Source organism: Hevea brasiliensis, chromosome 18 (assembly GCF_030052815.1).
Source record: "Hevea brasiliensis isolate MT/VB/25A 57/8 chromosome 18, ASM3005281v1, whole genome shotgun sequence".
Lineage (NCBI taxonomy): Eukaryota > Viridiplantae > Streptophyta > Magnoliopsida > Malpighiales > Euphorbiaceae > Hevea > Hevea brasiliensis.
Window position 1 is genome coordinate 43,350,901 of NC_079510.1, and position 26,113 is coordinate 43,377,013.

Genomic DNA, 26,113 nt, shown 5'->3' on the forward strand with positions numbered 1-26,113 from the left:
ATATAGGGATTTTGCTTAATTATTTTCTCGTTTTGGCTATTTATCATCTTTTATATTCTTGTTTTCGATACTAATTCAAATTGGACCCGTTGCTGTTCTACCTGCTTCGCCCTCCCACTAGTTACCAACCCAGCTATAGCTACGTTCAGCTTTCTTCAAATCAAGCTTTGTGGTCCTATACTTGTGGTGCATTTGTCTCAAAAAAATAATGCCACTCACTACACCCTTAGTTTTCCTGGAAAAAAAAAAAAAAAAAACTATTTAGGGAGTTTGAAATCCAAGGTTTTCTAGTCCCTTACTTTGAAAAATGAAAAGGGTACATTTGAATCCATTTTAATGGTTTCCACCATCGATCAAATAGAAAATTTCTTGTGAAAATGCTGCTCTTATATGACGTACGGTGGCCACATTCATCTCCTTGAAGAAAGTAAAAAAGAAATTCTATAAAACTTTAACGCATAAACACTAAAAATGGTTAAATTCTCTCCTCCATCTTCACCTAACTTTTGAGATTGATGTCTCGCCAATCTTATTGTGAATTGGATAATTAATTAAACGAGAATGTAGATATCTTATATTACTTATAGCTTGTGAGTAATAGCGTATAGAAGTGTACTACATAAAACTACTAGTATTTAGTTGTTACCTTTTTTTCGAAGGCATAAATCTATTAAAAATATAAAAATTTAAAACATTAAAAATAATTATAGAGAAGCAAGACCCATTTTATATATCAGATATAAAAGTTATTATCACAGATAATAAAATTCGCTGATATATTAAAATAATGATATTAAATCTTTCTACTTAAAGTGATCTTGACAAAAGATATGAATTTTTTGAGCAGTCATTGCTCATTTATTTGATTTGGATGATAAAATAATTTCTAAATCTACAAGGGCTATTTTTTCTAAAAATGTAATGCATATAATTAACATATAAAAAGGAGTTATTATCACAGATAATAAAATTTGTTGATATATATTAAAATAATGATATTAAATATTTCTACTTAAAGATGATCTTGACAAAAGATATGAATTTTTCGAGCAGTCATTGGTCATTTATTTGATTTGGATGATAAAATAATTTCTGAATCTACAAGGGCTATTTTTTCTAAAAATGTAATGCATATAATTAATATATACAAAGGAATTCAAGCAACTATGCGTTAATGGAGTAACAAATCACACTACCAAATTTCATTGATAGAAGATCTACGTCTGTAAATTAAGATATAAAATCTCTAGTCAAATAAAAGTAAATTATCATTTTTTTTTTGAATTGAGACAAAATATAATAAAAAAATAAATTCAATGTCCATCGATAAGCAATAGATCTAAAAATAAATTTCCAATATTTATCCTAAAAGAATGCAAATCTAATAATTATTAAAAGAAAACACAAAAACAAGAAAAGAAAGGAAGACAAAAGATCTAGGAAGAAAGGGGCTGTCACCAATAAAAAGCAACCCCTCCCTCAAATCTGAAATACATGAGACTTCAGCCATCGTTGTGGATTTCAACTCAATTCCATTTATGGTTGTGGTTTGGCCTCACAAAAACATTAGTTCCAACTTGTAAACCAATTCAGGCAAAAGAAGAAGTCAGGAACATTTTCTGCAATAGAATCACTAAACCATATTATCCCCAGCCTTACAATGCAACTATAATTTCGCTTGGGATAGTTGAGGACATACCAACTTATTTGTTCTGCTGTTTAAATTTCTTTCTTGGAACCATAGCTTGTTATTTTAATTAATTTGTTGTAGGTGAAGTTTATCTGTTTTACCTACATCTAGTAAATATTAATTATATAATTAATTATTTTAAAACTTTGATATTATCATAATTATAATTGGAGAATTGTCCGTGATAATACATGTAATTATTAATAATTTTAATTTATATATTTTTTATTTTTAATATATAAAAATAATGTAATATTTTAAATTTTTATTAATTATTTAAATTTTATTTTTATTACTTTTATATCTGACAAAAAAAATATCACGTATTAGTCACGTGGTAATATTATAAAAGAGAATATCACATATCTGTAACACCCCAAAATTTTAAATTTTATGAGCATTTTTGGTATTTTAATTTTATTTAAATTTTAGAAAATTTTTTGAGATTTTTCGGATTTTAAAAATCGGGTTCGATTTTCCGAAAAAAAAAACTTTAATGATTTTTAAAAAATTAATTTAAAAACCACGTGGCAAAACTAAAAATATATTTGGAGTCTATGTATTTTTCTGAGTTTTCTGGAATTTTTTCGGAATTTTTGGACCTCGTTTTCGGTCCCGAGGCAGAGTAAAAATTCAAAATTTTGTATTCTGAATCGAACCGGCCGAATCGAACCGGACCGGATCGGACCGGTCGAATCGGACCGGCCTTTTTCCTTCTTCCCTTTTTCTTCCCCGCGCGCGCCGCTTCGACTTCCCCGGCCAAATCCGGCCGATCCGGCCACCAATTGGACCGGGTCTTGTGTCCAAAATCATCTACTCGGCGAGAGCTTTCCATAGACACCAAGAACGCCGAAATCCATTGAGCGGATTGTCCGATTTTTGCTCGGGAAGATTTTAGCCCATTTCGACTTTTGGGCTAGATTTCTCGAAAACCGTGAATCCCACGAGAAAACCGAGGCCACCAGCACGCTCCATTCGTCGAGAGCTTCGCAACGACATAAATTTCGAATTTTTCCGATACAGTTTTTCGGTGGGTCTCACGGAACTTCGCAGTGTTTTTCCGAGCATTTAATGAGCTTAGAAAATTCTGAAAAATTTATGTACTAACCCCCGTGTTATGCGCTTCGTGTAGGTATCCTCGATTCGCGGAAATTCGACAGTTGATCGGGTCTGCAAATTTCAGGCCAGACAGACCCGTTACCGGAAAAGTCCCCAAATTGGATCGAGGTTTTGGCTAGCCCCCCATTGTCAGACGTCCCGAGCGCGTTCCCAAAGTCAGAATTGGCAAAGGTAAACCCGAACCTTGCTTTTTCGTAATTTTCTAGTGCTTAAATAGGATTAAAAATCCATAAAATATTCGTGGTAGCTTAGAAAATTACGATTCTTTTTGCAATAGCTTAGTAATATTGCTAAGGACCGCGGGGCAAAGTTTTATAATTTTTAGAGCTTGTTTGGGCAGTTTTTGCAAAAATGATCAATAATAAGGACTAAATTGAAATTTTGCGTATTGTGATGGGTGATTGATTTGATGGGCCCAGGAGGGGCTGTGTGATATGATTGAACTGTTGATATATGGATTGTGAATATAGAAGTGCATTTTTAGCCCTTTTGCAGGTTGGGTAGGTCCTAGGTATAGGGGAGACTCTGCCGGATTTTCGGCACGACTTAGGACGTATTGGTCTTTTTCTTTGTTTGTATTGAGTCAGATTGTATTAAATAAATGTAATATGATTGTCAGGTGAGCCGGGACAGCCTTCTTCCTCCGCCCAGCCGCCACAGTGATTGTCGTCAAGTCTGTGAGTAGAATATTAATTTTAATTGTAATTTCGATATTATTATATGTTCAGCATGCCCATGCATCACTTATATGCATATATTTATGTAGTTAAACTCTAGGCACGATTTTTGATGCATTGATAAATGTTAAAGTGCCATGTATGTTGTTGTGGTAATTTAGAGCAGTGTGCGTGCGTTGGCGTGCGTGTGATGTGGTGTGGACTATGGATAGGACAGGTAGACACGGCTTGAGTTCTTCGCTGGGACCCGGTCCTTCGGGATAGACACGGCTTGAGTTCTTCGCTGGGACCCCGATTTGGTATTTAAGTGGAAGTCCGAGCTGAGTTCTTCACGGCACCAAAGTTGGATTTAAGAGAGTCAGATAGGATCAGCTCCCATATATTATGATTGATGTTACAGGGTGCGTGAGTGCTCCAAATTACCTTTTTGATGTTATGATGTGAAAATGATGTGGATGTTGCATTTCACTCTACAGGGTGCATTAGATTTAGATAGTTATAGAGATTATGGTTAAAATTGATATTTTACTCTCTGAGTCGAACGCTCACTCCTGTTCAATATTTTTCCAGGCCACAGGAGGATATTTTTGAGGTTAACCTGCTCCCTTTCCTCGCAGGTTGTTTATCAATGTTTGTGTAATTTTATTAACTCCTAGAATTTCCGCATGTGTTAGAAGTATTTATTTGATTATGATCTGTAATATTATTATCATGTTGGACCTGTAAACGTATAATGATATGCATGTTTGATGGATTGGATGAGGGAGCTGAGCTCCCATTTATTCTTATGTTGATGAGTATGTGGAGGGTGAGCTGAGCTCCCCAATGGATTGTTTATTGTGTTTACAGGTCGGGTGAGTCGAAAACTCCCCGTTGGAAAGTCCATTTTATGGCCGACTCATCCGCTTGTTTTCTTGATATTGGGCCCAAATGGGCCTTAGAGTTGGGTTAATGAACAGTTAGGCTTACTACGGGCCTCGGGGGCTTTAAGCTGGCCCAGGTCCTAGTGCCGGTCCGGCCCATAGGTTGGGTCGTGACAAATGTGGTATCAGAGCTTAGGCTCCAGATTCTTAGGGAATGTTGTCTAAAGTGTTGGGAAAAGTCTAATAGGAGTCACATGCGGAAAAATAGGGTCCATATTTGTCTTGCATTGTCGTCTTTGCTTCTAGTTTCTGCTTCATATATTGTGTGTAAATATGAGTCTATAGAGCTGTGCAATGAGCAGTTTTGAATTTTGTGGGCTAATGCTGCTGAATTTCAGGAAAATGCGTAGAAGCAGGAGAGCTGCATCGCACTGAACTGCATGTGCCTGACGAGGTGTCGGCACAGGATGAGGCGCCTGCCCCGAGGAGGCGGGGTAGGAGGCCTAGAGCTGCTCAAGTAGAAGAGCAGCTACCCACAGTTCAGGAACAGTCTTTCATGGCACAGGGTCCCATGGACCCCATGGCAGCTACTCTAGCTGGTCTGCAGAGAACCATCGACATGATGGCGCAGTATATGGTCCACCCTCCACAAAGAGCGACACCGCACCAAGAGAGGAATCTTACAAACAGATCATAAATTTCAAGAAGTTGGTGCCTGGAACTTATGATGTGTCAGACGATGCATACCGGTTTTTAGATTCCTGCAGACAGGCAGGAATAGAATTACAGTTGACTGACAGGAGACTGATAGAGTGTGTGCAGCATGTCATGGGGCCTATGCCTAGACAATGGATGAATGACTACGTGTTACCCCGGATGGAGGGATTGACATGGGCCTCGGCCAGGAACTTTTATCAATCGGTTTGTGCGAAAGCTTCAGAGATCGAAGCGGTGGGCCTTTGAGGCCTTAAGACAGAATGGCGTGTCCAGAGATGAATATGCTACTGCACTTCGAATTGAGCAGATATGCCCCTACAAAGCAGATTCACAGAGACTATGAAGGTGAAAAGATTCCTAAAGGGGCTTGACAGGAGGTATGCGAACCTGGCCATGATGTCTGATCAGTCTTTTGATGTGGTGGTTGATCGAGCCAGACAGATTGAGATTAGCTATGCTGTGGATGACAGCGGTAGAGCAAAGAAAAACAGAGCGGAGGGTTCTTCAGGTGTTCCCCACATGGGTACTACGGATAGTGGTGGCCAAACTACTTACAGAGGAAGAAGCAGGAATAAGAGGAGTGGTTTTAGACACAAATCCCGAGGGTTCAGACCAGGGTACGGATCCAGCAGTGGTAACAGTTCAGGGTACGGCAGTTCTGGCTCTGGTTCAGGATCCTCTTTGGCACCTTGTGCACAGTGTGGAAGAGGACATTCAGGACCTTGTTTGATGGGTTCAGGAGTATGCTTGTGTGTGGCCAACCAGTCACTTTGCTAGAGAATGCCCTGCTTTTGATGAACCACATATGGGGTCACAGGTTCATTGCTAATGTTCCTCGCCGATTGTATTCGGTACTTCCAACATGGCAGCGATCGATACAACAGGCCGAGGACAAGGGGGACGTGGATTTGGAGGCGATCAGAGGTAGAAGTCGATGTCGTGGTTACGCCACTCAGGGTAGGGGTCAAGCTCGGGTTTTCACCCTGACCCACCAGGATGCTCAGGCTTCCAATGCAGTTGTGGCAGGTATTCTTCTGGTCTGTTCTTATGAGGCTCGTGTTTTGATAGATCCGGGTGCTACGCACTCATTTGTCTCCCCTGTGTTTGCCATGAGGTTGGGTAGAAACCCCACAACTTTAGAGTGCCCTTTATCGGGAGCTACCCCACTTAGTGACAACATAGATGTAGATATGGTTTTTCGGGTAGCCCTGGTAGTGGATGGAAAGATCCTCCCAAAGAAACTTGGTTCCTTTACCAAGAATGGATTTTGATGTAATCACGGGATGGATTGGTCACAACTCACTATGCCACTTTAGACCGCAGGAACAAAAGGTGTATTTCCACATACCGTGTGGAAGAGTTTAGCTTTGATGGTGACAGAGCGTGGCTCCATATAATTTGGTGTCGCAATTAGTGCTAGAAAAATGTTGAGGCGTGGATGCCAAGGGTATTTGGCATTGGTGAGAGATACATCCGTAGAAGGTGTCGGCATGGAAAACGTTCTGTTGTCGAGAATTCATGGATGTCTTCCTCGAGGAGCTTCGGTGGTTGCCACCGGGAAGGGAAATAGAGTTTTGCATTGATGTTGTGCCGGTACAAACCCCATATCCATGCCACCTTACAGGATGGCACCAGCAGAATTGAAAGAGTCAAGGAGCAACTACAGGAGCTTTTGGACAAGGGTTTCATACGTCCGAGCACTTCACCGGGTGCTCTGCTTTATTTGTGAGAAAGAAGGATGGGTCATTGAGGTTGTGCATTGACTACGCATACCGAACAAGGTGACAAGAAAGAACAAGTATCCACTTCCTCGGATCGATGATCTGTTTGATCACCCAAGGAGCTAGATTCTTTTCCAAGATAGACCTGCGATCAGGCTACCACCAGTTGAGAATCAGGAATGAGGACGTGTCCAAAACGGCTTTCAGGACAAGATATGGTCATTATGAGTTCTTGGTGATGTCTTTTGGACTCACAAATGCACCAGCAGCCTTCATGGACTTGATGAACAGGGTGTTCAAGCCATTTTTGGACCGTTTTGTCATCGTATTCATAGATGACATTCTGGTGTACTCTCGACCGAGGAAGAACACGTGTGGCACTTGAGGATGGTGTTGCAGACGTTGAGGGAGCACCAGCTATATGCCAAATTTTCAAAATGTGAATTTTGGCTAGAAAGCATCTCATTCTTGGGACACATGGTTTCTAGTGACGGCATTCAAGTGGATCCCAAGAAAATTGAAGCTGTAACTGATTGGCTTAGGCCTACAACAGTCACTGAGGTGCGAAGTTTTCTGGGTTTAGCTGGCTACTATAGGCGTTTTGTACAAGATTTCTCCAGGATAGCGGCTCCCCTAACTAAGTTGACCAGGAAGAATGTTCCATTCATTTGGACAGATGACAGTGAGGTGAGTTTCCGAAGCTTAAGGAGTGTCTAACCACCGCTCGTGTTGACACTACCTGTGAGTGGTGAAGGATACACCGTGTATTGTGACGCCTCCAGAGTTGGCCTAGGGTGTGTTTTGATGCAGAGTGGAAAGGTAGTGGCTTATGCTTCAAGGCAGCTGAAGAGGCATGAGCAGAACTACCCCACCCATGATTTGGAAATGGCGGCTGTAATCTTTGCACTAAAAATCTGGAGACACTACCTGTATGGTGAAGTGTGCGAGATATACACCGACCATAAGAGTTTGAAGTACATCTTCCAACAGAGGGACTTGAACTTGAGACAGAGGAGATGGATGGAGCTTCTGAAAGACTATGATTGCACCATCCAGTACCACCCTGGAAAGGCCAATGTTGTGGCAGATGCCTTGAGCAGAAAATCTTCTGGCAGTTTGGCGCACATTTCAGTAGAGAAGAGACCATTGATTCAGGAGGTACATGAGTTGATGGATCAAGGTTTAATCCTAGATCTTTCAGATGAGGGGGTATTGTTGGCTCACTTTTCAGTGAGGCCAGACTTGAGGGACAGAATTAGAGTTTCCCAGCACAGAGACCAACAACTGATGAAGATCATAGAAAGAGTACAGCAAGGTGAAGGTGGTGAGTTTGGATTTGCCAATGATGGCGCCCTAGTACAAGGTTCTAGGATATGTGTGCCCGATGTAGACAACCTCAGGAATGAAATCATGCGAGAGGCACACTATACCCTGTACAGTGTCCACCCAGGTTCCACCAAGATGTACCATGATGTGAAAGATAGCTACTGGTGGAATGGCATGAAGAGAGACATAGCAGACTTTGTGTCCAAGTGCTTGACTTGTCAGAAAGTGAAGTTTGAACACCAGAGACCGTCAGGGAAGCTGCAAGAGCTCCCTATCCCAGAATGGAAGTGGGAAATTATCACTATGGATTTTGTGACTGGGTTGCCTCGTACCACGCGAGGATATGATTCGATATGGATAATTGTAGACCGCTTGACCAAATCAGCTCACTTCTTGCCTGTAAAGACTACATACTCTGTGGCACAGTATGCCCAGCTCTACATTCGAGAAATAGTCAGATTGCATGGAGTTTCAGCTTCCATAATATCTGACAGAGGGCCCCAGTTCACTTCTCGGTTTTGGAGAAAGTTACAGGAGGCACTTGGCACACAGTTGAACTTCAGTACGGCTTTCCACCCTCAGACGGACGGACAGTCCAAAAGGATAATCCAAACACTGGAAGACATGCTTCGCATGAGTGTCTTGGATTTTGGAGGTCAATGGGATGAGCAGCTAGCTTTGGTGGAGTTTGCCTACAACAACAGTTACCACTCCAGCATAGGGATGACACCCTATGAGGCATTATATGGAAGAAAGTGTAGGTCTCCTCTGTGTTGGACAGAAATGGGGGAAGCGAAGGTGCATGATGTAGACCTAGTGCAGTACACTTTAGAGGTAGTTCCTTTAATCAGGGAACGAGAGCAGCGAGGGCGGCTTCGATGAGATGAAGAGTTATGCAAACCCCAGACGGAGGGATGTGGAGTTTGCAGTGGGCGACTATGTATTCCTGAAGGTTTTTCCAATGAAGGGAGTCATGAGATTTGGAAAGAAGGGCAAGTTGGCACCTCGGTATATTGGACCTTTTGAGGTTACGGATAGAGTTGGAGCAGTTGTTTACCGGTTGGAGCTACCACCCAACCTTTCTCATGTTCATCCCGTGTTTCACATCTCCATGCTCAGGAAATACATTCCCGATCCTTCTCATGTATTGCAGCCGGATGTGATAGAGCTAAAAGAGAACTTGACATTTGAGGAGCAACCTGTAGCCATAGTGGACTACCAAGTAAGACAGCTAAGATCCAAACAGATCCCTATGGTTAAGGTTTTGTGGAGGAGTCAGTCAGTGGAAGAGTGCACCTGGGAGTCAGAACGGGACATGCGTAGCAAGTACCCTTATTTGTTCAATGTATAATCATGTGTTTTATTCTGCCTTGTGTAAAAATTCGAGGACGAATTTTCTGTAAGGGGAGAAGAATGTAACACCCCAAAATTTTAAATTTTATGAGCATTTTTGATATTTTAATTTTATTTAAATTTTAGGAAATTTTTTGAGATTTTTCGGATTTTAAAAATCGGGTTCGATTTTAAAAAAAAAAAAAAAAACTTTAATGATTTTTAAAAAATTAATTTAAAGACCACGTGGCAAAACTAAAAATATATTTGGAGTCTATGTATTTTTCTGAGTTTTCTGGAATTTTTTCGGAATTTTTGGACCTCGTTTTCGGTCCCGAGGCAGAGTAAAAATTCAAAATTTTGTATTCTGAATCGAACCAGCCGAATCGAACTGGACCGGATCGGACCGGTCGAATCGGACCGGCCTTTTTCCTTCTTCCCTTTTTCTTCCCCGCGCGCGCCGCTTCGACTTCCCCGGCCAAATCCGGCCGATCCGGCCACCAATTGGATCGGGTCTTGTGTCCAAAATCATCTACTCGACGAGAGCTTTCCATAGACACCAAGAACGTCGAAATCCATCGAGTGGATTGTCCGATTTTTGCTCGGGAAGATTTTAGCCCATTTCGACTTTTGGGCTAGATTTCTCGAAAACCGTGAATCCCACGAGAAAACCGAGGCCACCAGCACGCTCCATTCGTCGAGAGCTTCGCAACGACATAAATTTCGAATTTTTCCGACACCGCTGGTGGGTCCCACGAACTTCGCAGTGTTTTTCCGAGCATTTAATGAGCTTAGAAAATTCTGAAAAATTTATGTACTAACCCCGTGTTATGGGCTTCGTGTAGGTATCCTCGATTCGCGAAATTCGGCGATTGACCGAAGTTCGCAAATTTCGCCGCATGCACTGCACGGAAAAGTCCCCGAATTGGATCGAGGTTTTGGCTAGCCCCCCATTGTCAAATGTCCCGAGCGCGTTCCCGAAGTCGGAATCGGCAAAGGTAAACCCGAACCTTGCTTTTTCGTAATTTTCTTGTGCTTAAATAGGATTAAAAATCCATAAAATATTCGTGGTAGCTTAGAAAATTACGATTCTTTTTGCAATAGCTTAGTAATATTGCTAAGGACCGCCGGGCAAAGTTTTATAATTTTTAGAGCTTGTTTGGGCAGTTTTTGCAAAAATGATCAATAATAAGGACTAAATTGAAATTTTGCGTATTGTGATGGGTGATTGATTTGATGGGCCGGGAGGGGCTGTGTGATATGATTGAACTGTTGATATATGGATTGTGAATATAGAAGTGCGTTTTAGCCCTTTTGCAGTTGGGTAGGTCCTAGGTATAGGGAGACTCACGATTTTCGGCACGACTTAGGACGTATTGGTCTTTTTCTTTGTTTGTATTGAGTCAGATTGTATTAAATAAATGTAATATGATTGTCAGGTGAGCCGGGACAGCCTTCTTCCTCCGCCCAGCCGCCACAGTGATTGTCGTCAAGTCTGTGAGTAGAATATTAATTTTAATTGTAATTTCGATATTATTATATGTTCAGCATGCCCATGCATCACTTATATGCATATATTTATGTAGTTAAACTCTAGGCACGATTTTTGATGCATTGATAAATGTTAAAGTGCCATGTATGTTGTTGTGGTAATTTGGAGCAAGCAGCGTGCGTTGGCGTGCGTGTGATGTGGTGTGGACTATGGATAGGACGGGTAGACACGGCTTGAGTTCTTCATTGGGACTGGTCCTTCGGGTAGACACGGCTTGAGTTCTTCACTGGGACCCCGATTTGGTATTTAAGTGGAAGTCCGAAATGAGTTCTTCACTGCACCAAAGTTGGATTTAAGAGAGTCAGATAGGGATCACCCCATATATTATGATTGATGTTACAGGGTGCGTGAGTGCTCCAAATTACCTTTTTGATGTTATGATGTGAAAATGATGTGGATGTTGCATTTCACTCTACAGGGTGCATTAGATTTAGATAGTTATAGAGATTATGGTTAAAATTGATATTTTACTCTCTGAGTCGAACGCTCACTCCTGTTCAATATTTTTCCAAGCCACAGGAGGATATTTTTGAGGTTAACCTGCTCCCTTTCCTCACAGGTTGTTTATCAATGTTTGTGTAATTTTATTAACTCCTAGAATTTCCGCATGTGTTAGAAGTATTTATTTGATTATGATCTGTAATATTATTATTATGTTGGACCTGTAAACGTATAATGATATGCATGTTTGATGGATTGGATGAGGGAGCTGAGCTCCCATTTATTGTTATGTTGATGAGTATGTGGAGGGTGAGCTGAGCTCCCCAATGGATTGTTTATTGTGTTTACAGGTCGGGTGAGTCGAAAACTCCCCGTTGGAAAGTCCATTTTATGGCCGGACTCTGTCCGTTTGTTTTCTTGATATTGGGCCCAAATGGGCCTTAGAGTTGGGTTAATGAACAGTTAGGCTTACTACGGGCCTCGGGGGCTTTAAGCTAGCCCAGGTCCTAGTGCCGGTCCGGCCCATAAGTTGGGTCGTGACAATATCAGGCTATTAATAATTTTAATTTTTATATATATTTTTTAATTTTAATACATAAAAATAACATAATATTTTAAATTTTTTATTAATTATTTCAATTTTATTTTTATTACTTTTATTTTTTAAATTTTATAATAGAAATAATTAAAATCTATTTATATATAATATAAATATAAATATATATAATTAATAGATGTTAATATATTTTAACTCATTTTATAATAATAACTATTTATTATAGTATTAATAAGATAATTATTAAATAATTTATAATTTACATAATACCATGTAATAACACTATAAAAGAAAATTTTACGTGATATTCTCTTGACTTATTTTTTATATATATATATAAAATAAAGATTTATTTTTTATTAATTAAATATCAGTGTGGAAGTGACAAATTGGATCTCAATTGGAGTTCATGCTGAATTTTGATGACAGGGTTTTTATTAAAAGGAAATAAATTTGAAGGGTTTTTTTTTGTAATAAATTAAAATTGAGGGACTGATATGAAACATCTTTCAAAATTCAGGATTGATAAGTAAAAATTACTTCTGATACCATGCACTATCCGGTTTCCACTATCCACTGGTCAGGGTAAAGGCAGGTTATTTTCGTTTCCAAACATATCAAATTTTCAATATCGCAGCAAAAGCAAAACAGCGCCGGGTTCTTAAACCTCGACGAAGGCTTCGAGTACCCGTTACCTACTGATTTTCCCGCCAGGTCTGGAACCCATCTTCAAATGCATATACTCTTCCCATTTCATCACTCATATCTGTATTCCAGCTTCAAAAGTTGCTATAAAGGCACTAAATTTCTTTTACCCGTTTCACTGTTACACAGTTCAAAACAAACCCTAGATTCAAATTCGATGCTAGACTTTGTTTTCGATGAAGTTGAGTCGCTTAATTCTTCGTCATCCGTGACCCAAATAGCCCAATCATCGTCCAAAACTAATAAACTGATCAATCAAAGTGAACACACTAAACGAAATGAATTAAATGTTCAGATTTCACACCCTTGGCCTGAATGGGTATATTTGATGGAATTGTTGTTAAAGAGAGGATATTTCAATCCCAATGAGAATCCTTTTCTAAATGGAGAATTGGGTACCAAGGAAATGAACTGGATAAGGACTGCATGCCTCACTTTTGCAAGGGATCAGCTTGGACTTATGAGGTAATGAAAGACTGATTTTCAGATTTGAATTAGATTGAATGAGGATATATTTTGTTTTCAACACCTGTTTTTACGTTTTACCTTGATTCTGATTTTCATTTTCTTTTTCATTTTGGTTATGGAAGGTTTCCTAGTTATGTTTCATTAGTATGCACTGAACTTGTTTGGTTTTGGGTTAATGTGAGAGAAATAGCTCTCTCCCTTTAGGATAGTTAATCAATTTTCTGAGTTCTAGGCAATAATTCGTTCAAGACATGGATATATCATTTGCCGTCAATATTTTGTTGTGGATAAATAAAGACCCGGCGCCTGTCCACTGCAGCCTTCAGGTCCCAGTAGTCAAGCTCAATGGTTAGCAGCCTTGACCATGCCGTGACTGGGAGATATCAGAACCTTGAAGAGCATTTAAAGGTTTTGGTTCACTTGAGTTGAGAATGCCAGGTCCCTCTGCAAGTGCCTCTTGGACAAAGCATTGCCTTGGAATCAGGGGCTTTTGGGAGATTTCAGTTGCATTGGAATTTTCTAAGCCATGGACAGATCTAGGATTAATCTCTTGGGAGGCTTGGAGTGGAGGGGCCAACTTATGGGGAAAGAAAATGCATTTTGTCAACATGATAAAAACCAACAAAAAGAAAAGCTCAACAATCTTGGGGGATTCAGGGGGCCAAGAGATTTAAGAAAGTGCTTATGCATCTTATACAACTTGGAATCGGTGGGCTCTTAATGTTTTGTTTCAGTTCATTGATGCATTTAGAGCTATTTGTGGGGGATACATTGTTGGCAAGGTTCTTTTTTTTTTTTAGTTATGTTGACTTCGATGTTGTTTGTTATTTTGTTGTTAGTCCAGCTTGTATGCGGGGAGTGAGTGTTTTTTATAGGTTTATTGTTTCTTGGTTACAGTGATTATTTTGGCCTTAATTAGGTTCTTAATGGGGCTATTTGGTCAACCATATTAAGGTGCAAGAGATTGTTACCTTGTGTGGTCAAATTGTCATGGGGTACCAAATGCAGAGTCCAGAGGATTGAATCTTGGGTGTATCTGCTGATTGCAGAAATTATTAAGTTTATACTTTTTAATAGTCTTTCACTTCTATGATTGCTTTTAGACAATTTTACCTTTCAATTTTGTAATGGAGAGTTGGAGATTGTATCAGCAGTTTGCAATATCAGATATTTTTACTTCAAGTTACTAAATTTAGTTTTTTTCCCCTAAACTTTATGTACTTGCCATCTGCCTTTGCTGCCAGGTTCTTCTCCAGGAAAGATATCCATGCCATTGCACGATGCGGCTGCCCAAGTATAGATAGGAAAGTTGTCAATTCAGGGAAGCGTCTAAGAGCACATGTAGGCATTGATGAAGGAAATGTATGTGCTCAACGTTAAAAGAAAATTTTCTTTTTCAACATTTTATATATAAATTCGTCTTGCCTGGAAGGTTAAAGACGTTTTGCATATTAGTAAGCATTATACTAGTAATCATTCTTCATATCTAACTTAAGTAAAGGTCTTCTTAGGTTTGCAGCTCCTGCAAGTTCAGGGGAGACTGTGAAAGGGCATATGTCAAGGCACGTGAATATGAAGGTGGGCGGACAGTAGATGTCATGTGTATTGTATTGACGTATGGGCTTGATTCCCTTTCTGGTAATTTGGAGAACAGGCCATTTGACAACAAAATGGTTAAAGATTCAGTGAGAGTGCTGCTGAAAGAAATGGTGGACTATGGCAGACAGCAACTGGACTCTGATCTCTCAGATGGCACACCTTTGAAAAGCGGTGAACCTTTGCAGATTCACTCTCCAACGAAGCAAGGCGATTGGTGTTGCCCCAATTAATTTGACTGCTATTTTGTGGCATTGTAAAATATGTTGCTATCTGTTTCATTTTATTTGTCTAGAGAGGGTTAACCTTTTTCTTTCTGGCTGTTAGGTGCAACTTCCTCAATTTTGCCAGAAATATTAGGTGCTTGCAGTGTGATAGTTTGTTTGAAGATAGATTAAAACAACTCCAGGAGGATCAGCATCATCTTCCACTGAAAAAAGGAGACTGGATCTGTGAAAATTAATGATTTTCTGATCTTTTTCAACAATATAATACCTGATGCTTTATTTCTTATCAACACTTCTTATCTTCATAGATGCAATTTCTTGAACTTTGCAAAGAATACAAGATGTCTGCCGTCTCCAAAGCGGCATCTTAATCCTGGGGAGTGGGAGTGTGAGTCGTAAGTAACCTTTTGCTTTGGAAGTCTCTTGATATCAGCATTTAAGGTGCTTCTAGTTTAAGAATGTGTTGCATATGTTGAGAATATGTCATTTCACAGGTGCAACTACATCAATTTCAGAAGAAACATGGTGTGCCTGAAATGTGACCATAGACGGCCAAAGGCATTAAATGCTCCAAGCAACACATCCACTCCACTTGAACATGACAGTGGAGGCTTACCCAACCATAGGAGATTGAGATTTGTTCATGGCGATCACAAGGGCGATGATGATAAATCCATGCAACTGGATAGAATGAAACAAAGAAGAGGTGTAGATAGGTGGAGATTTGTGGAGGAAGAAAGAGAAGACAATCACTTATGGAATAAAGACTCCAGTTTTGTAGATTTCCCAGTTGTGGGAGGTCAGAGTAGTTTGTCTCGAAATTCACAAAATGGAGAGAGATGGAAGCTAGAGATGTTACAGAAGAGTAGAACTACTGGTAGAACTGGAGAAAGTGATGAAGAATCTAGGCGTGCTGATACCCAAAGAAGATTTAAGTTCCTTGAAACAACTGATGATGAAGATATGGCTGAATGGTTTGGGCATACAAAATAGCATAAGAAAATGTTGCGAATGCGCACCTCAAAAAATTCCAGAAAAGTTGAAGCTAAATCCGTTTCATGGATGTCGAAGTTGTCATTTGATTTATTTAACATTATTGTGTTGAAATTACGGTAGGAAAAAACATCATAATTTATGAAAGGGTTTGGCCGCCTACTATTAATTTTTAATATAAAATTTATTTTTAATTTTAAATCAATTTAAAATCAAGTAGTTAATTGATTGGTAAGATTACTTAAAAGTTTTTAAGTGTTTTAATTAAAATATATTTAAAATTAATTTAATTTATTAAAATAATTAAAAATATGTAATTAAATATTGTAGTTGTTAAAATAAGATAATATTAATATTTTTAAGAATTATGAAGATAATATGGTCTTTTATTTGATTAAAGAATAATTTTAAAATAAGTAAATAAGTTATAAAAAAATAGTGTTTTATTTATAACTTTAAACTTAAAAATTATTTTAAGTATTTTTTTAATTTATAAATTAAATTAAACAGTGATATTTATACATATAATAATATTTATAACATTTTATACGTAAGTGGGTTTACTAAACATCTTCATAAATTGACTAGAAGCCATTAAAATTATTTTAAAGTTATATTTGACTTGCTTAGATCTTCAAAGGAATAAAAGATCATTTTTTGCCTACAAATTTTTTGTCAATGTCTAATTTTACCCAATTATATATATTTTTTTTCAATTTACCCAAATCTTTTGATTTAAGATCAAGTTTGCCCCTTCTCCATGGGAGTGAGATTCACACACTGTTTCAACGCATAAGTTTTTTTTTAATATTAATTAATTAAAATATAGGTTAATTATTTTAAAATCCTTTAAAATTTTGATTAATTACAAACAAGCCCCTCATTAAAAATATTCTTTTTTTAACAAAAATTAAAATGATAATTTCTTTAAAATCCTTAAAAATTTGGTTAATTACAAATAATCCTTAATTAAAAATAGAATAAATTACAATTTATTCCCTAAGGTTTGGCGAAATCTACATGTTAGTTCCTGTATTTTTAAAACCCACCTATTTATTCCTTGAGATTTTAATAAATGGTTAATTTTATAATTAATAGTTATTTTTTAAAATTAACTATATTAATTATGTTAAAATTTTTAATATGTAATTTGCAAATTTTTAATTTGCAAAATTAAAAATTTATAATTTTATAAATTTTTAATTTTGCCCTATTAGGGACAATTTTGTAGATTTGTTAAAATATCAGGATCTCAAAAATATAAAAACTTATCTATAGATTTTACCAAATATCAGAGACTAAATTATCATTTGACTAAAAAAAATATTCTTTTTTTATTAACAAAAATTAAAATGATATTTAATTAAATAAAATATTTGAATTATTTTTAATAAAATTAAAAAATTAAAATAATATTTGAATATTAAAAAATAGAAAAAATAATTAAATACTTTTAGTTGGGCACATGCTGTACGCTTAAATAAGGAGGGGTAAATTTAAGCTTAAATTGAAATGTTTGGGTAAATTAGGTTAAGAACTTCAAAATTGATAAAATTGGACATTGACAAATAGTTGAGGGGCAAAAATGAGCTTTTGGCAAAAATTCAAACAACTAAATAATAATTTCAATACTAAAAGGACCCATTAGAAATCATGAAACTGCGCTAGTGCCTATTTGGTATTCAAATTACGTGCATAAGAAAAGCTTAATGAAGTCCATTAATCTTTGTAGTACAGTCTGTTTACGAAACATAAACACAAAACTACCACTTTTTTTAAATCTTATTTTCTTCTTCAGTTAAATCCTATAGTAATTTGTCAAAGTCTTGTCTGCTAAATCTTTTGTGAAGAACCTTGTTATGTAATCATTGAGCACAAACTGCCGGTAAAGGGCTGGTTTTTCCGGTGACACTAGCTCTGGAAAGGGTCCGTACAAGCCGTCTCTCTTACCAGCAGTGAAGAAAATAGCAATGGAAACTCGTGGATCGGGTGAAGGATTAGCCAACACTCTATGATCTACACTTTTGTATTCATCATTGGACAGAATCTGAACAACACAAACAAGAATAAAGATTTAAGATGGTAAAATATGATTTCAAACAAAGTATTCACCTTGATAAAATATTTTACCTGAAGAATATCTCCAATGTTAATAACGAGAGCTCCAGGGATAGGTTTAACTTCAACCCATTCCTCACCATGCTTAACCTGCAAGCCTCCAATTTGGTCCTGAAGCAGTAGTGTCAAAATCCCAGGATCTGTATGCGATGTAATTCCAAAGGTGAGATCAGGCTGAGGGCAGTGTGGATAGTAGTGACCCACGAGTCCCTTGGATTCCAAAAATGTCATCTCCTTCAACTTTCCAGCATTCAATCCCAGCCCTTCACAGAGCAACTCCATCAAGATCTCTGCAAGCTGTGAAGCTTGTCGACTCCACTCGAGTATCTCATTCCTACATATCTCAGGGATGTCGTCAACCACTGATGGGACGGGACCCAACCTCACCTGAAGTGTATCCCTGAAAAAGAAAAAAAGACTGAAGAATTATTTTTCACAAAATACAAGTACATAATAATAATTTACCCGTATATCAAACGCGAGGTTGCTTGACCTCCAGCTCGCAGCTTTAGCTTTATACATGTCAACGTTGGAAAAGAAGGCTACTCCGGTACTTGTCTCTCTCCGATACCACTGATTCTTAACCTCCGTCGGCAGCTCATGAAACGCCTTAACTGCAGCAATCGTCCGGTTCAAAACTTCCAACGGCAACCCATGATTCACGATCTGAAAAAACCCAAGCTTCCGACAGGCATGCGAAACCTGCTCCACGATTGCCGGCCTCATGTCGGAATCAACGCCTGAAAGGTCAATGATGGGGATGACTTGTGATGCGGATCTTGCAACGGATTTGAGATCGGAAAGTGTTTCGGTTGGGTGGACGAACATGCGGGGGATGGAGGTGAGACCAGAGTCAACCAAGCCCTTAACTCCCATTTTAGAATCATCGAATTTTTTCAGCTCATCCAAATGATTGTAGTCTTGATGGGCTCCTCCTTTCACGGCCATGATACTTGGTTTGGTTGGAGATTTGGTGAATTGGCGAAGGTTCCTTAAAGGGGTTTCTGCAACCTGAAGGCAATGGAGTGTGGGTTTAAAATTTGTGCAACCAAGCAGAAACATTTTGTGCTGAGAAACGTGGGTTGACAGCGGTAGATGCCGTTTTTCGTAGGTATGGTATTGGTTGCGATATTTTCAGGTCCATACTCCACTTACTTAATTCTAAATATAAAATATATTTTGTAATGCTATTTATAAATTTTTATATATTATATTTTAAATAATTTTAAATATTTATAGAATTATTAAAATTTTAAAATATAAAATATTCATAAAAACTACTTTATTATTAGATGAATAATAATAATTTTAAACTAATAAATATGTGTTTATAGAAAAATGAAAATAATATCATTAAATAATTAAAAAAATAAAAATTTTATAAATAAAAAAATAAAAGTAAATCTAACATTAACAAATACATTTAATCTGTTAAAAATAAATAAATAAATAAAATTATCATCATATTAGGAAATTTATTAATTTAGTAAATCTAATATTTATCCATAAAATTTAACTATAAAATAATAAAAAAAATTATTTTATCTATCCTAATCTTAAAAGTATTTTATCATGCTCGCATATATTTAATAGTATATAAATTATAAAATAAATAAATTTATTTTAATATAATTATTTTAATTATGTAGATTCATGCAAAAAAGTATTTTTAATACAAAATTTTATTTATTATATTTTTAAAATAATATATATTATATTATATTTTAAATTTAAATATAATATATATATATATATATATATATATATATATATATATATATATATAACTATTTAAATACAAAATATTATTAACTATTTAAATATAAAATATAAAAGTTAGCACAAATTTGTTTATTTTGAAAATATAAAACTATTTAGTCAAAATGTCAAGGAATTAATTGTTTTAATTGAAATATGAGTTAACAGTAAATAAATGGTAGAGACTATTTTACTAACGGATTAAAAAGTGAGAAAATAATTTATTTGATTTTAAAAATGAATAAATTAATTAGTATATTTTGTCAAATGCAAATTAAATTGTAAGTTATCAATGTTTTTAATATAAATATCAATGTTTTTAATATAAATAATAATATATTTTTTCTTATAAAAATATAAATATTTATTATAATATAAACAATAAATTTTATATGATTATAAGAAATATTATATGTACACATTAACAGTATCAAATAATTTTTTAATTTAATTGTCGCATATCTAAAAATATTGGATAAATTGCCAATTTATTCCTTAAGATCATTTAAAATTAACTTTGTGCATAAATTAATCCATAAAATTTGTTTTTAGGACAATTAAGTTCAAAAATTTGAAAATAGATACTTAATTAAAATTCAATTGCCTAAAAAAAATAAATTTTACTAGTTAATTTGTCTATAAAGCTAATTTTTGTTCCTATAAAAATATTTTCAATTTTTATAATAAATTAAATGAACACATTTTTTTATATTTTTTTATATTATATTTTTATAAAGAATAAAAATAATAAAGAATTATTTTTCACAAACAAAAATATTTGATTGAATTAAATCTTAAGAACATTTTCATTTATTTTTAAAATAAAAAAAAATATTAACAATGAAAAAATTTATAAATATAAGGTAATAAATTATTTCAATTCCAATGGCTGACTTGTATTAACCGGTGATAGTATCTTGTAGAGTTGATTAAGTTTATTCGTTAATATTTTTTGGTATAATTAATTTTAATTCAGACTCCAACTTAATATTTCAAAACTCTGAATACAATTTAAATATTATTAAATTAAAAAAATATGTGTTATTTATATTTATAGAAAATTTTTAAATTTGAATAATAAAAGACATTTTCAATTATGAATAATTTTCTCTGGTTGCGTGTGTATATCTTTGGAAAGAAAAATTATGCACAATTTTCACCAAATAATTGGTGTTGATGTGGTCCTCCATTGGCCAAGGGACTTGGAGTGTGGGTTTAAAATTGTGAAACGTCCGGATTGTAACATTTTTGAAATAAGAAACGTAAGTTGACTGTTATGGGTTGCTTTTCTTCAGTCTTTTTCTGGTGAAATCAAACAAAAAGCTTTAAATTTTGTTTTCATTTTATTTCTTTATTAAATTAAATTTCATTATTAAAATTTTTTATTTCATTTATTATTATTATTGCAGACATAAGCTTTGTTTGTTTCTTGTTTCTTTTTTTTTTTTTAATATTATTGCAAAAGGTAGAAGAAAAATGAAGCACGTATCAAAATCAAATTAATATTATTCGATTAATAAAATATATAAATAATTAATAATATTAACGTTAAAATTTTAATTTAACTTCATAAAATAAAATAAAATAAATCTCTTTAAATATTATGTTTTGTATAACTCTTAAATTATTTCAATATACCAACATATTTTTTTTATAAAATTATCCATCAGTATCACAATAATTAGTATAATCCTTTAAACGATCACGTTTATTTAATAATAATAATAATCTAAAATCAATAAATATATCTTTATAAAAATATAAAAAAATAATAAAAGAAAAAATATTATATAATGAAATTAACTTAAAAATAAAAATTGTATAAAATAAAAGAAAGATAAAAACAAAAATGAATTTATTATTAAAAATAAAATAAAATTTAGAAAAAACAAATAAATTAGAAAAGAATAAGATTATCGCTGGCTTATAGGATTAGTAATTAAAACTAAAATTAAAATTAAAAAATTTATGAGAAAAAAAAAAGAGCGTCTTAAGTTAGAGGTCTACAATTATAACTTTGCAAACCAAAAAAATCAAATGAAACAAAGACGTCAACATCCATTAAGATTTCATATTGATTTGGAATAGAAGAAACGTGCATCTTATATGCCCTTGGAACTTTTCCCCTTTGATAAGTGTTTAGGATAAGTTAGGTCTGATGTATTTTTTTAATAACATTTGTGTGAATAACTTGTAATTAAATTGTTGAATTCAATTTAATTTTCTATCACCAATTCCAGATGATTCGATGGTTTTATGAACAACCATACATCAGACCACATCTTTTATTACTTTTTATTATTAATAAGTGAATAATTTTTTATATTGTTTTCTTTTTTTTTAATAAAAAAATTAAAATTATAGTTTTTTAGAGAAAAAAAGTACTGAAATGTTTTTTACAGATAAAAGTGTTTAATTCAATCAAATCTTATAAATATTTTAATTTATTTTTTAAAATAAAAATATTAATAATGGCAAAATGAATAAATAAAATAGTAATTTATTTCAATTTTGATGGCTTGACTTGCAGAGATGGGTGACAAAATCTTGGAGGGTAGATTATGTTTACTCCTTAATATTGAAGCTTGTAATAATTTGTCAAAGATTTGCTATCTGCTTCTTTAAAGAGGAACCTTTTCATAAAGTCTGCGAGAGTGAACTGCTTGTAAAGAGCTGGTTGTACCCCTCTCTCTCTCTCTCTCTCTCTCTACCCTTCTTCTCGTACATTTTGCGGTCTTCCCTATCCCTCAAAGGCTGAGAGATTTCCCCTCTTGTTCGAAAGTGGGTTAGTACCTCCCCACCTTTGGGCAAGACGTACATTGTTTATTTTGCGCTATTTCTTCTTGGTAGATCGATGGATAATAGAGAGGGCTAAGGTCTAGGACCTACTCTTTTGGTATTTCTGCATGGTTGATTGTTCTCTGGTGTTAAGTTACAAATAAGAGTTACAGGATAAGGGAGTTATTCTCAGGGTCTTACTACTGATACCTATAGTGTCCTTTTGACTCTAAAGTTAGATGAGATTAAGAGGCTGGGATATCTGACTCTCTTCTCCATTAATAACGCACAAAGGAGAGCTGCTTCAATATCTAGAGTCTGTGCTTCTTTGTGCTGTGTTAAGGCTTCTCTTTGGGTTCAATCCTTGCTTTGCATGGACACCAAAGAAAGGTTCCCTTGCTATCTTGCTCCAAATGGACGCTTTAGCCCCACTTTGATGGTTGAATTTTTGGGTTTTTCTGTTATTTCCACCTTGTTTCATTGGTCACCGTGGGTTGCAGTTTATAGGGGATTCTTCTTCAGGTAGGGTGGAATCAGAAATTTTTTTGAGCAGGTCAAGCAATAAGGGAGCTACTTGCTCTTGAATATGGCAATTGAACCCCTCAACTTCATAAAAAATTTAAATTATATGTACAATATATAAAATATTTTTAATAATTTTCAATAAATTTTTATTAAAATTAATAAAATAAATAAAATTGGGTCAATATATTTTAAATTAATGTATATAAATATGAGTTCAAGTAACTATGCAGTTTATTTTTCTAAAAAAGTGTATAATGTATTGATAAAATTTTATTATTAATATTTTATTTCTTAAACGCATTTAAAAATTAAATTTGTGTAAGTTAATCCGTAAATTTTATTTTTAGAACAATTAAGTTCTAAATTTTGGTTAAAAAAAAGTTCTAAAATTTAAAAATTCATGCTGGCTAAATCTCAGTTGGCTCAAAAATAAAATTTACCAGTTAATTTGTCCATAAAGTTAATTTTTATTCCTAAAAAATATTACAAGGTGTTAATTTTAGGTTGCGTTTCGATTTTACTATTTGGATTTGGATTTGTATTTGAATTTTAAATTTTAAATATTTGATTTAAAATTTAGAATTTAAAAATTTTTTGTTTGGGTGATTAAAAAAAATTTATAAAATTTAAATGTTGAAATATCATATAGAGTTGATATATTTGATTATAGTGAGATGGGTTTGAAATAACAAGATAAAAATAGTTATTTTAAATATTTAATTTTTAAATTTATCATAAATATATGAGATTTTATACCAAATTTAAATCCATAATTTATAGGATCAAATCCCTCAATCCAACCATAACATTAGAGTAAATTATTTTTCCTTATTAATAAGTGAATATATTTTTATTTTCATAAAAAAAGTAAAAATTGTCTTAAAGAATAAAATTAAAAAATAAAAATTAATTTTCACAAATAATGAATTAAAACTTATGAATGTTTTAATTTATAAAATAAAGTTACACCACGGCCTCAAGCCATGAAAACAGTTGCGTTTTTTTTTTTTTTTTCAAAGTAAGAATAAAATTGCACATATTAATCCTTTGCCAAGCTTATAATTATGAAATATTTTAAATATTTTTTTTTAAATAAGTCAATTAGACGAAAAACACTGAATCTTTTCGTCATTTTATAAATTTATCCTAACGCTTCAATTTTTGTTTTGTTATCTTAACGTTTTATATTGATTGCAATTGTATCTTATCTCCAAAATTAGGCATGTGCATGGTCTTTGAAGAATCGAATCGAATCGAAAAATCATACTAAACCAATAGAAACCATATTGAACTAGAATTTTTTTAATACTTTGGTTTGGTTCTGATTTTTCACTAGGAACCGAAGAGGAACTGAATTGAGAACCGAATTTATGCATATGTTTTTTTATTTTTTTAGATGTATTATATACTTTTAATATAATTATGTATAATATAATTATATATATTTATATATGTATATATTCTATGAATTAATACAACATAATATTATATTTTATTTCTTTATATTTTGTTAATAATTTTAGTTATAAATATATTAAACTACCTTATAATTTTTAATTATAAATGTACTATTATATTATATATATGTTAATTCTTAATTATATTTATATCTTAAACCTAAATATTATATAATTAATAAATAATTAAAATATATATTATACGATATACTTATACTATTATATTATATCATATATTTAATCATAAATTATGTATGCACTTTATAGTTAAAAATTATATAATTTAGAAATGGTTAAGACATATATTATATGATATATTATATATTAATAATGTAACACCCTAAATTTTTAAATAATTATTTTATGTGTAAGTTATAATATTTTAATGTATTAAATATTATGGTATTTAATTTAAATTTTCTGGATTTTGAAAATTGGGTTTCGATTTTTCGAGACAATTATTTTTTTTTCAATTTTTAAAAATTAATTTAAACACCACGTGGCAAGTTTACAAATATATTTAAACTTCACAAATTTTTTTTGAGTTTTTCATAATTTGTTTAGAATTTTTGGGCCTCATTTTGGGTCCTAGGGTAAAGTAAAAATTAATTTTTAGGTACCTTAAATCATCCGAATCAAATCAGATCGAATCAGACCGATATTTTTTTTCCCTTTCCCTTCCCTTCCCTCATGTCACTCTCCTCCTACCGTCTCTCTCCTTTTTCTCCCTCTCTTCCCTACCCCACCGTCAACCGGCCACCTCCCCTTGCTCCCCCCAGCCGGCGTACTCCAGTCACACCCCACCCCCCCCCCCCCCCTCACAATTGGCGCCGCCCCTCCAGCTAGCCAGAAATCGCATCGAAAGGCACCCCCTTCAAGCCATGTGATGCTCCACATTCCTGGCCTAATTTCGATCGATCCGGCCACTAATCAGATCGAGTCGAATCCCCTTCGTGTATTACTCTTCGAGAACTTTCCATAGACACCTAGTATGTCATTTTTCATTTGGTAGTTTATGTAAATTAAGTCTAGAAAGTTTTAGCCTATTTCGACTTTTGAGTTAAATTTCTCCCAAATCATGAACCCTATGAAGATTCCAAGACTACCAGCACGCTCCACTCGACGAGAGCTTCACAACGACACCAATTTCAAATTTTTTGAACACTGAAATTCTGGTGGATCTCACGAACTTTGTAGTATTTTTTTGGGCCTTTAATTAGTCTGTTTAATTAAATAAAAATTATATTATAACTCCTAGTGTTGTGGACTTTGCGTAGGTGTTCTCGTATCATGAAAATTCTACCTGCAACTAATATTGTATTTTCGAGCCGGATAGGTGAGCTGTTGTGACACCCCTTACCCGTCTACAGTGTAGCCGAGCAAGGCATGTCACACTCGGTGCCAGAGCAACTTAACTTATCTTACTTTATTCCTTTAATCATTTTAAACTCATTATCTCTTAATATCAATTATTTTTCTAAAGAGAAACCGACG

At 34.4% G+C, this 26,113-nt stretch overlaps 3 protein-coding genes across 3 annotated transcripts in view; 2 read left to right on the forward strand and 1 right to left on the reverse strand.

The window, feature by feature from the left end:
- The first annotated feature begins 10,383 nt into the window (after positions 1-10,383).
- The window catches only part of LOC131175889 (uncharacterized), a 66,842-nt gene continuing 51,112 nt past the window's right edge, over positions 10,384-26,113 (forward strand). The window contains exon 1 of the mRNA XM_058140571.1: positions 10,384-10,443. The gene's annotated coding sequence lies outside the window, so the exon portion shown is untranslated. The remainder of the gene's footprint in view (positions 10,444-26,113) is intronic.
- Positions 12,596-16,184, forward strand: LOC110647383 (zinc finger protein VAR3, chloroplastic). The gene is made up of 6 exons (XM_021801182.2): positions 12,596-13,164; positions 14,412-14,529; positions 14,679-14,992; positions 15,091-15,222; positions 15,299-15,385; positions 15,485-16,184. The coding sequence occupies exons 1-6, from the start codon at positions 12,728-12,730 to the stop codon at positions 15,981-15,983; spliced, it is 1,587 nt and encodes a 528-aa protein (XP_021656874.2). The 5' UTR covers positions 12,596-12,727; the 3' UTR covers positions 15,984-16,184.
- LOC110647376 (1-aminocyclopropane-1-carboxylate oxidase homolog 4) lies at positions 17,635-19,252 on the reverse strand. The gene is made up of 3 exons (XM_021801175.2): positions 18,595-19,252; positions 18,114-18,501; positions 17,635-18,030 (listed from the first exon to the last, which is right to left on the reverse strand). Exons 1-3 carry the CDS (start codon positions 19,161-19,163, stop codon positions 17,782-17,784), a joined length of 1,206 nt encoding a protein of 401 aa, XP_021656867.2. The 5' UTR covers positions 19,164-19,252; the 3' UTR covers positions 17,635-17,781.